The following is a 12,455-nucleotide window of genomic DNA, read 5'->3' as shown; positions in this document are numbered from 1 at the left end:
GTCTTTTCAACAAATGATGCTGGAATAATTGGACATTCACGTGAAAAAATGAACTTTGATCGATATTTCACATCACATACAAAAATTATCTCAAAATATATCATAAATATATATTTATGTAAAAAATATATATTTATGTAAAACCTGAAACTACGAAACTTCTAGAAGACATAGGAGAAAATCTTTTTGACATTGGCTTAGGTGAAGATTTCTTAGATATGAAACCAAAAGCATGCTCCATAAAAAGAAAAAAAATAAACATCATCAAAATAAAAAACTTCTGCCCTTCAAAAGACACTGTTAAACCAATGCAAAGACAAGGCACAGACTGGGAGAAAATATTTGCAAATCACATATCTGATAAAGGACTTACATCCAGAATATTTAAAATCTCTAAAAGCTCAGTAAGAAAGCAAACAACCCAATTAAGAAAAAAATAATAACTGGCTAGTACTCTTCAAAACTGCCAAGATTATGAAAGATAAAAAAAAAAAAAGGACCTGAGGAACTATCCCAGATTAAAGAAGATAAAAGACACGTGAAAACTAAATGCAATGTATAATCCAGATTGGATCATGGATCAGGGGAAATAGCTATAAAGGACATTATTGAGACAATTTGTGAAATTTGACTCTGGGCCATGGATTAGAAAATACTGTTGTATCTGTGTTATATTTCCTGATTTGATCATTGTACCATTATTATACAAGAGAATGCCCTTGTTCTTGGTGCCTGCAGCTAACTCTGAATGGTTCAAAAAATGGAAGTGCATGGAGAGAGGGAGGGTAGGGAGAAAGGGAGGGAAAGCAAGAGAAAACAAATGTAGCAAAATATTAAAAGTTGGTGAATCTGGAGGCGGGGCAAGATGGCAGACTGGTGAGCTGTATGTTTTAGTTACTCCTCCAGGAAAGTAGGTAAAAAGCCAGGAACTGCGTGGACTGGACACCACAGAGCAATCTGTCTTTGGGCATACTTCATACAACACTCATGAAAACGTGGAACTGCTGAGATCAGCGAAATCTGTAAGTTTTTGCGGCCAGGGGACCCGCGCCCCACCCTGCCAGGCTCAGTCCCGGGGGAGGAGGGGCTGTCAGCTCCAGGAAGGAGAAGGGAGAATTGCAGTGGCTGCTCTTACCGGAAACTCATTCTACTGATTCAAACTCCAACCATAGATAGACTGAGGCCAGACACCAGAGACTCTGAGAGCAGCCAGCCCAGCAGAGAGGAGACAGGCATAGAAAAAAAACAACACGAAAAACTCCAAAATAAAAGCAGAGGATTTTTGGAGTTCTGGTGAACACAGAAAGGGGAAGGGCGGAGATCAGGCCTTGAGGCGCATATGCAAATCCCGAAGCAAGGCTGATCTCTCTGCCCTGGGCACTTTTCCTTAATGGCCCTGGTTGCTTTGTCTATTAGCATTTCAATAACCCATTAGATCTCTGAGGAGGGCCGTTTTTTTTTTTTTTGTTTTTTTTTAAATCCTTTTTGCTTTTTCTAAAACAATTACTCTAAGAAGCTCAATACAGAAAGCTTCAAAGAATTGAAATTTGGGCACGTCAAGTCAAGAGCAGAACTAAGAGAGCTCTGAGACAAAAGGCAATAATCCAGTGGCTGAGAAAATTCACTAAACAACACAACTTCCCAAGAAAAGGGGGGTGTCCGCTCACAGGCACCATCCTGGTGGACAGGAAACACTCCTGCCCATCGCCAGCCCCATAGCCCAGAGCTGCCCCAGACAACCCAGTGTGACGGAAGTGCTTCAAATAACAGGCACACACCACAAAACTGGGCGTGGACATTAGCCTTCCCTGCAACCTCAGCTGAATGTCCCAGAGCTGGGAAGGGGGAGCAGTGTGAATTAACAGAGCCCCATTCAGCCATCATTTGAGCAGACTGGGAGCCTCCCAACACAGCCCAGCAGCCCAGAACTGCCCTGGGGGGACGGCACTCACCTGCGACATAGCACAGTCATCCCTCAACAGAGGACCCGGGGTGCACAGCCTGGAAGAGGGGCCCACTTGCAAGTCTCAGGAGCCATACGCCAATACCAAAGACTTGTGGGTCAGAGGCAGAGACAAACTGTGGCAGGACTGAACTGAAGGATTAGACTATTGCAGTAGCTTTAAAACTCTAGGATCATCAGGGAGATTTGATTGTTAGGGCCACCCCCCCTCCCCGACTGCCCAGAAACACGCCCCACATACAGGGCAGGCAACACCAACTACACACACAAGCTTGGGACACCAATTGGGCCCCACAAGACTCACTCCCCCACTCACCAAAAAGGCTAAGCAGGGGAGATCTGGCTTGTGGAGAACAGGTGGCTCGTGGACGCCACCTACTGGTTAGTTAGAGAAAGTGTACTCCACGAAGCTGTAGATCTGATAAATTAGAGATAAGGACTTCAACTGGGCTACAAACCCTAAAAGAACCCTATCAAGGTCAGCAAATGCCACGAGGCCAAAAACAACAGAAAATTATAAAGCATATGAAAAAACCAGACGATATGGATAACCCAAGCCCAAGGACCCAAATCAAAAGACCAGAAGAGACACACCTAGAGCAGCTACTCAAAGAACTAAAGATGAACAATGAGACCCTAGTACGGGATATGAAGGAAATCAAGAAGACCCTAGAAGAGCATAAAGAAGACATTGCAAGACTAAATAAAAAAATGGATGATCTTATGGAAATTAAAGAAACTGTTGACCAAATTAAAAAGATTCTGGACACTCATAGTACAAGACTAGAGGAAGTTGAACAACGAATCAGTGACCTGGAAGATGACAGAATGGAAAATGAAAACATAAAAGAAAGAATGGGGAAAAAAATTGAAAAACTCGAAATGGACCTCAGGGATATGATAGATAATATGAAACGTCCGAATATAAGACTCATTGGTGTCCCAGAAGGGGAAGAAAAGGGTAAAGGTCTAGGAAGAGTATTCAAAGAAATTGTTGGGGAAAACTTCCCAAATCTTCTAAACAACATAAATACACAAATCATAAATGCTCAGCGAACTCCAAATAGAATAAATCCAAAAAAACCCACTCCGAGACATATACTGATCACACTGTCAAACATAGAAGAGAAGGAGCAAGTTCTGAAAGCAGCAAGAGAAAAGCAATTCACCACATACAAAGGAAACAGCATAAGACTAAGTAGTGACTACTCAGCAGCCACCATGGAGGCGAGAAGGCAGTGGCACGATATATTTAAAATTCTGAGTGAGAGGAATTTCCAGCCAAGAATACTTTATCCAGCAAAGCTCTCCTTCAAATTTGAGGGAGAGCTTAAATTTTTCACAGACAAAGAAATGCTGAGAGAATTTGCTAACAAGAGACCTGCCCTACTGGAGATACTAAAGGGAGCCCTACAGACAGAGAAACAAAGACAGGACAGAGAGACTTGGAGAAAGGTTCAGTACTAAAGAGATTCGGTATGGGTACAATAAAGGATATTAATAGAGAGAGGGAAAAATATGGCAAACATAATCCAAAGGATAAGATGGCCGATTCAAGAAATGCCTTCACGGTTTTAACGTTGAATGTAAATGGATTAAACTCCCCAATTAAAAGATATAGATTCGCAGAATGGATCAAAAAAAATGAACCATCAATATGTTGCATACAAGAGACTCATCTTAGACACAGGGACACAAAGAAACTGAAAGTGAAAGGATGGAAAAAAATATTTCATGCAAGCTACAGCCAAAAGAAAGCAGGTGTAGCAATATTAATCTCAGATAAAATAGACTTCAAATGCAGGGATGTTTTGAGAGACAAAGAAGGCCACTACATACTAATAAAAGGGGAAATTCAGCAAGAAGAAATAACAATCGTAAATGTCTATGCACCCAATCAAGGTGCCACAAAATACATGAGAGAAACATTGGCAAAACTAAAGGAAGCAATTGATGTTTCCACAATAATTGTGGGAGACTTCAACACATCACTCTCTCCTATAGATAGATCAACCAGACAGAAGACCAATAAGGAAATTGAAAACCTAAACAATCTGATAAATGAATTAGATTTAACAGACATCTACAGGACATTACATCCCAAATCACCAGGATACACATACTTTTCTAGTGCTCACGGAACTTTCTCCAGAATAGATCATATGCTGGGACATAAAACAAGCCTCAATAAATTTAAAAAGATTGAAATTATTCAAAGCACATTCTCTGACCACAATGGAATACAATTAGAAGTCAATAACCATCAGAGACTTAGAAAATTCACAAATACCTGGAGGTTAAACAACACACTCCTAAACAATCAGTGGGTTAAAGAAGAAATAGCAAGAGAAATTGCTAAATATATAGAGACGAATGAAAATGAGAACACAACATACCAAAACCTATGGGATGCAGCAAAAGCAGTGCTAAGGGGGAAATTTATAGCACTAAACGCATATATTAAAAAGGAAGAAAGAGCCAAAATCAAAGAACTAATGGATCAACTGAAGAAGCTAGAAAATGAACAGCAAACCAATCCTAAACCAAGTACAAGAATAGAAATAACAAGGATTAAAGCAGAAATAAATGACATAGAGAACAAAAAAACAATAGAAAGGATAAATATCACCAAAAGTTGGTTCTTTGAGAAGATCAACAAGATTGACAAGCCCCTAGCTAGACTGACAAAATCAAAAAGAGAGAAGACCCATATAAACAAAATAATGAATGAAAAAGGTGACATAACTGCAGATCCTGAAGAAATTAAAAAAATTATAAGAGGATATTATGAACAACTGTATGGCAACAAACTGGATAATGTAGAAGAAATGGACAATTTCCTGGAAACATATGAACAACCTAGACTGACCAGAGAAGAAATAGAAGACCTCAACCAACCCATCACAAGCAAAGAGATCCAATCAGTCATCAAAAATCTTCCCACAAATAAATGCCCAGGGCCAGATGGCTTCACAGGGGAATTCTACCAAACTTTCCAGAAAGAACTGACACCAATCTTACTCAAACTCTTTCAAAACATTGAAAAAAATGGAACACTACCTAATTCATTTTATGAAGCTAACATCAATCTAATACCAAAACCAGGCAAAGATGCTACAAAAAAGGAAAACTACCGGCCAATCTCCCTAATGAATATAGATGCAAAAATCCTCAACAAAATACTTGCAAATCGAATCCAAAGACACATTAAAAAAATCATACACCATGACCAAGTGGGGTTCATTCCAGGCATGCAAGGATGGTTCAACATAAGAAAAACAATCAATGTATTACAACACATTAAAAACTCGAAAGGGAAAAATCAATTGATCATCTCAATAGATGCTGAAAAAGCATTTGACAAAATCCAACATCCCTTTTTGATAAAAACACTTCAAAAGGTAGGAATTGAAGGAAACTTCCTCAACATGATAAAGAGCATATATGAAAAACCCACAGCCAGCATAGTACTCAATGGTGAGAGACTGAAAGCCTTCCCTCTAAGATCAGGAACAAGACAAGGATGCCCGCTGTCACCACTGTTATTCAACATTGTGCTGGAAGTGCTAGCCAGGGCAATCCGGCAAGACAAAGAAATAAAAGACATCCAAATTGGAAAAGAAGAAGTAAAACTGTCATTGTTTGCAGATGATATGATCTTATATCTAGAAAACCCTGAGAAATCAACGATACACCTACTAGAGCTAATAAACAAATTTAGCAAAGTAGCGGGATACAAGATTAATGCACATAAGTCAGTAATGTTTCTATATGCTAGAAATGAACAAACTGAAGAGACACTCAAGAAAAAGATACCATTTTCAATAGCAACTAAAAAAATCAAGTACCTAGGAATCAACTTAACCAAAGATGTAAAAGACCTATACAAAGAAAACTACATAACTCTACTAAAAGAAATAGAAGGGGACCTTAAAAGATGGAAAAATATTCCATGTTCATGGATAGGAAGGCTAAATGTCATTAAGATGTCAATTCTACCCAAACTCATCTACAGATTCAATGCAATCCCAATCAAAATTCCAACAACCTACTTTGCAGACTTGGAAAAGCTAGTTATCAAATTTATTTGGAAAGGGAAGATGCCTCGAATTGCTAAAGACACTTTAAAAAAGAAAAACGAAGTGGGAGGACTTACACTCCCTGACTTTGAAGCTTATTATAAAGCCACAGTTGCCAAAACAGCATGGTACTGGCACAAAGATAGACATATAGATCAATGGAATCGAATTGAGAATTCAGAGATAGACCCTCAGATCTATGGCCGACTGATCTTTGATAAGGCCCCCAAAGTCACCGAACTGAGCCATAATGGTCTTTTCAACAAATGGGGCTGGGAGAGTTGGATATCCATATCCAAAAGAATGAAAGAGGACCCCTACCTCACCCCCTACACAAAAATTAACTCAAAATGGACCAAAGATCTCAATATAAAAGAAAGTACCATTAAACTCCTAGAAGATAATGTAGGAAAACATCTTCAAGACCTTGTATTAGGAGGCCACTTCCTAGACTTTACACCCAAAGCACAAGCAACAAAAGAGAAAATAGATAAATGGGAACTCCTCAAGCTTAGAAGTTTCTGCACCTCAAAGGAATTTCTCAAAAAGGTAAAGAGGCAGCCAACTCAATGGGAAAAAATTTTTGGAAACCATGTATCTGACAAAAGACTGATATCTTGCATATACAAAGAAATCCTACAACTCAATGACAATAGTACAGACAGCCCAATTATAAAATGGGCAAAAGATATGAAAAGACAGTTCTCTGAAGAGGAAATACAAATGGCCAAGAAACACATGAAAAAATGTTCAGCTTCACTAGCTATTAGAGAGATGCAAATTAAGACCACAATGAGATACCATCTAACACCGGTTAGAATGGCTGCCATTAAACAAACAGGAAACTACAAATGCTGGAGGGGATGTGGAGAAATTGGAACTCTTATTCATTGTTGGTGGGACTGTATAATGGTTCAGCCACTCTGGAAGTCAGTCTGGCAGTTCCTTAGAAAACTAGAGATAGAGCTACCATTCGATCCAGCGATTGCACTTCTCGGGATATACCCGGAAGATCGGAAAGCAGTGACACGAACAGATATCTGCACGCCAATGTTCATAGCAGCATTATTCACAATTGCCAAGAGATGGAAACAACCCAAATGTCCATCAACAGATGAGTGGATAAATAAAATGTGGTATATACACACGATGGAATACTACGCGGCAGTAAGAAGGAATGATCTGGTGAAACATATGACAACATGGATGAACCTTGAAGACATAATGCTGAGCGAAATAAGCCAGGCACAAAAAGAGAAATATTATATGCTACCACTAATGTGAACTTTGAAAAATGTAAAACAAATGGTTTATAATGTAGAATGTAGGGGAACTAGCAGTAGAGAGCAATTAAGGAAGGGGGAACAATAATCCAAGAAGAACAGATAAGCTATTTAACGTTCTGGGGATGCCCAGAAATGACTATGGTCTGTTAATTTCTGATGGATGTAGTAGGAACAAGTTCACTGAAATGTTGCTATAGTATGTAACTTTCTTGGGGTAAAGTAGGAACATGTTGGAAGTTAAGCAGTTATCTTAGGTTAGTTGTCTTTTTCTTACTCCCTTGCTATGGTCTCTTTGAAATGTTCTTTTATTGTATGTTTGTTTTCTTTTTAACTTTTTTTTTCATACAGTTGATTTGAAAAAAGAAGGGAAAGTTAAAAAAAAAAAAAAAAAGAAAAAAGACAAACAAGGAAAAAAAAAAAAAAAAAAAAAAACGATGTAGTGCCCCCTTGAGGAGCCTGTGGAGAATGCAGGGGTATTCGCCTACCCCACCTCCATGGTTGCTAACATGACCACAGACATAGGGGACTGGTGGTTTGATGGGTTGAGCCCTCTACCATAAGTTTTACCCTTGGGAAGACGGTTGCTGCAAAGGAGAGGCTAGGCCTCCCTGTATTTGTGCCTAAGAGTCTCCTCCTGAATGCCTCTTTGTTGCTCAGATGTGGCCCTCTCTCTCTGGCTAAGCCAACTTGAAAGGTGAAATCACTGCCCTCCCCCCTACGTGGGATCAGACACCCAGGGAAGTGAATCTCCCTGGCAACGTGGAATATGACTCCCGGGGAGGAATGTAGACCCGGCATCGTGGGATGGAGAACATCTTCTTGACCAAAAGGGGGATGTGAAAGGAAATGAAATAAGCTTCAGTGGCAGAGAGATTCCAAAACGAGCCGAGAGATCACTCTGGTGGGCACTCTTACGCACACTTTAGACAACCTTTTTTTAGGTTCTAAAGAATTGGGGTAGCTGGTGGTGGATACCTGAAACTATTAAACTACAACCCAGAACCCATGAATCTCGAAGACAGTTGTATAAAAATGTAGCTTATGAGGGGTGACAGTGGGATTGGGAATGCCATAAGGACCAAACTCCACTTTGTCTAGTTTATGGATGGATGTGTAGAAAAGTAGGGGAAGCAAACAAACAGACAAAGGTACCTAGTGTTCTTTTTTACTTCAATTGCTCTTTTTCACTCTAATTATTAGTCTTGTTATTTTTGTGTGTGTGCTAATGAAGGTGTCAGGGATTGATTTAGGTGATGAATGTACAACTATGTAATGGTACTGTAAACAATCGAAAGTACAATTTGTTTTGTATGACTGCGTGGTATGTGAATATATCTCAATAAAATGATGATTAAAAAAAAAAAAAAAAAAAAAAAAAAAAGTTGGTGAATCTGAGTGAAGGGTAAACAGGAGTTCTTTGTACTCTTTGTGTAACTTGTCAGTAAATTTGAAATTTTATCAAAATACAAAGTCACCACAAAAAAATTTTGTAAAGCACATCCTTCTGTTTCCCACACAGAGTCTGGCCCTCGGACCAGGTTCCTGGGTGTGGAGCCATCCCTGGTCCTCTTCAAGGCAACTCACGTGCACCATCTCCTGCAGCCCCTTGGGGTCCAGCTGCCTCTGCATGAGCCCCTCCATCAGCTGCGCCAGGGTGTTCAGAGCATTTGCATACAGGACCTACAGCCAAGAGACGGGCAGCAGTGACGGGGTGCACGTCCACCCACCCGGACTCTGCGGTGATCACACCAGGGTCGAGAAGTGTGAGATGCTCCAATGATAGCCCACTAACTTCTGCCCAGAGCTGAGTCCTTCACACCCACCTTCTCACATGAACTACAAGACCACCTTTTCAGAGGAACCATTTTACAAAGAAGGAAACTGAACTCCTAGAGTCCATTTCTCCTCACCCCTTATCCAGTTCTGGGACCTTGAGGTAGAGATGGCTAGTTGTTCACACAAGATTTTTCTGCCTGTTCCATAGTGTTGTTGTGAAGCAGCCATCTTGTCAGGGACTACATTTCCCAGCACCCCTTGCATCTAGGTGGGGTCATGTGACTGGGTTCTGGCCAATGGAAGGTGGGCAAAAGGGCTCATAAATCCTCCTTGCTCTTTCTCTCCTCCAGTCTCCAGGCTGGATATCAACACCCGCAATGGCTTTAGGAGCCATGCACTGAGGATGGTGGAGCCTCTGTCAGCCTGGGTTCCGAAATAACTGCATGAGACAGCTCACTCCCTTTGTCAACTAGACCTTAGTTGAGTGAGAAATAAACTTTTACTTTGTTAAACCACTGAGATTTCAGGGTTATTTGTTAGAGCAGCTAACATTGCCTTACACTTACTAAGAGAACCCCCTTTGCTCATTGGTGATTCAGTCAGATGAACTCTGCACGGCCCACTCTAGAAAACTTCCAGGTCCTGACTCAGAAAATGAGGTGGCCCAAAGGGATCTACCTTAATGGACTCGTTGGCCTCTCCTGGAGGCTGAAGAGAAATTACAGAATGTATACTGATATCCATCAGCTCACTGTTTTCCTCCATGGAATAGAAAGGTTTTAGTTTGCTGGGGAAAGAAGCGGGGGGAGAGGAGTGATTGGTGGAGTGTTGAGCTCCTGCTGCCCTGTAGCCCAGAAGGAGGGAGAGACCAGCTTCCTCTACATTCAGATCCAGCCTCCAGCATCCCAGGGACTCTGATTAAGGGGGAGACCCAGAAGTCTATGGCCACTTCTCCTACTTGCATTGCATTACTTTGCTTCAAGCCTATTTGTAAGCACTGCTTGATTAGCTAAGCCCAGCCCACCTTGAAAGATGCCACCTCCAGTGGTGCTTTTCAGTGCCTCTGCTGTGATTTGTTGCTCAAAACATCCCCTCATTGACCAAGGAAAACAACCAGCCTTTCAGGAAGCAGACCCCCATCTTCTTGGCTAGACCATTATCCCAGGGAGTTGCAGTCCAAGACCTCTTCTACAGAGGTGGGGGAGGGCAAAGTTGGTGCACTCTCTTGAAGAGGCTTTGTCCCCACCCTGAGAAGACTCCTGGAGCACAGGCAGGGCCCAGCTCACCTCAGGTGAGAGAGGGTGTCCATCGCCATTGTTCGCACGGGAGATACCAGGTGGTCTGTTGGTTCCGCCTTGATGATCCCCTGCCCAACACAAGCAGGGCAGTGAACTCTCCAGCTGCCCACATGTCCCAGGCAAAGAAAGGAGAGGTGGCCTTTGGCTGACAGTGACCATGATGGGGGCAGGAGCTGACATTAAAGTGCTCCAACATCACTCAACTCTTTTGTTCTTTTTATGATCATTTGGCCTTTGATACCCAGGGGGTGCAAGCAGCCAAATAGGGTGGAAAGAGTGGGGCTCGAGATGGGCCAGGGCTTCACACCTGAGGCCCCTGTAAAATGGGGACCCAGTGGCCTATTCCACAGGGTTCAGTGAAGCTTGTGTGAAACTATGCGATGAGCTCCTGGCCCAGAGTTGATTTCCTTCTCGGCACCTCCTGCTCCCCACACAGCCCACCCCTCTCAGGGACTGTTTCTAATGCAGCTCGAGCAGTTTCCAGAGGGGCTGAGGCATTGGCAGTGACGTGGCATGGAGTGGGGGTCTTTGGAAGAGGACTTTAGCTACCCCCACAAATTCCATCAGCCCCTGTCACCAGTTCTTGCCTTGGAGAAGTTGATATTCTCTAAATTTTACCAAAGTTCTACATGAACTGTAGCCATAACTCCTACCTCCAGGAGACTGCTGCCCCTCGGTCCCTCCCGAGGAGAAACACTGGAGCGAGCTCTGGGCTGGCCTGGTGGACCTTGGCCTACCACCCCTGACCCAGCCGCCTCGAGGCAGCACAAGCCCAAGAGGGCTGGGCTCCTTGGCCTCGGTTTCCAAACCGTTCTCCGGCTGTGAAACCCTTTACCAGATACAAATATGGTGCTCAGAACTCCTACAGTTAGATCAGAGTATAACTGGGACAGGAAGGGGCTTCAGAGACCCCTGCAGCCCCTCACTCATGGGCTCCCTCAGGAACACCGATGGCCTCTGAGCCGGTGAGCAGGACGTCAGACCCTGGCAGGTGAGGAAGCCCGCCCGGCTTACCATGACAATGCCGGTGAGGGTCGTCTTTTGGGCAAATTGAAAGTTCTCCAGGCCCTGGACCCTGCTTAAGGCGGAGGTGACCTGCCCAATGCTCTTCATGAAGGCCATCTTCAGGCAGACGTCCTGCACCCAGGCCCAACAGTGGGGGAGGGAAATGAGAGCAGGTGGTGAGGGAGGCCTGCAGAGCCCGGCTCCTTTCCCCGCTCGGAAGATGGGCTCCAAGTTCCGGTCCCCAAACACTCCTACAAAGCGGGGATGCGGGCCAGACACCGGGCAAGGCCCTGGTGGAGGACACCCCTTCCCGGCCTCCCCGACCTCCCCCGGCCTGGGCCCAAGGGGCAGCCGTGTGGCTCCCTGAGCACCTTCGGTGACCAGGAACAGGAGCTCTGAGCCCCAGGGGCCACCAGAGAGGCAGAACAGCTTATTAAAAATGAAATAAAATTTGCTTTGTTCTCTGTATCTTCTCCTCCTCTCCATTCCAACCAAGCAGCCAGCCCCTTTGCATCTCTTTGAGAGCAACCCCACTTCCAGTCCCTCATGAAAGTTCTGGGCTCAGGGAGGACCAGAGGCCAGGGCCGAGGGACAGGGAGACACCCCCAGGCTGATAAGAGGCGGGGCTCATCCTTGGACTTCTGGGGACCCCTGCTCACCCAGCCCAGCACTCCGGAGAGGGCTGCCCATCCCTCTGCACTGAGGGCCCTGCCACCCCCTGCATTTCACCAAAGCAGCGGAGAACCACAGGGGCCTGGGCGGTGGGTTTCCCAAGCAGTGGGTGTTGCGTAAGACCCCCAGATGCTTCCCAATGGGATGGGGGTGCCTGACAATGACGGAGGCTGGGGGGCCTCCCTGCACGCTGGAGGTGGTCCGTGGTGTCCTGGGGTTACCTGGCAGCTGCTGGAGTAGTGGTGAATGATCTTAGAAGTGATGGGGCTGTCCACGTGGGGAGGGAGCATCTGGGGGTGGCAGTAGGAGGCCACGCAGCTGTACATCACCATGAGGGCACTCTTCACAGCCTCCCGCCTCCAGGGATGGTCCTTCT

At 43.9% G+C, this 12,455-nt stretch overlaps 1 protein-coding gene across 5 annotated transcripts in view; it reads right to left on the bottom strand.

The window, feature by feature from the left end:
* Positions 1–12,455, bottom strand: part of MROH2A (maestro heat like repeat family member 2A) — a 61,044-nt gene that overhangs the window by 30,206 nt on the left and 18,383 nt on the right. For all 5 annotated transcript variants that reach the window (XR_005218807.1, XM_037849618.1, XM_037849620.1 and 2 more), the window contains 5 exons: positions 12,301–12,453; positions 11,417–11,539; positions 10,391–10,470; positions 9,783–9,891; positions 8,913–9,008 (listed from right to left, as the gene is read on the bottom strand). Coding sequence is in view for 4 of the 5 variants with exons in the window: in XM_037849618.1 (XP_037705546.1) it covers positions 8,913–9,008; positions 9,783–9,891; positions 10,391–10,470; positions 11,417–11,539; positions 12,301–12,453 (561 nt within the window). In the remaining variant the exon portion in view is untranslated. The remainder of the gene's footprint in view (positions 1–8,912; positions 9,009–9,782; positions 9,892–10,390; positions 10,471–11,416; positions 11,540–12,300; positions 12,454–12,455) is intronic.

The sequence above is a fragment of the Choloepus didactylus genome, chromosome 9 (assembly GCF_015220235.1).
Source record: "Choloepus didactylus isolate mChoDid1 chromosome 9, mChoDid1.pri, whole genome shotgun sequence".
Classification (NCBI taxonomy): domain Eukaryota; kingdom Metazoa; phylum Chordata; class Mammalia; order Pilosa; family Megalonychidae; genus Choloepus; species Choloepus didactylus.
This window is presented reverse-complemented; position numbering and strand designations above follow the sequence as displayed.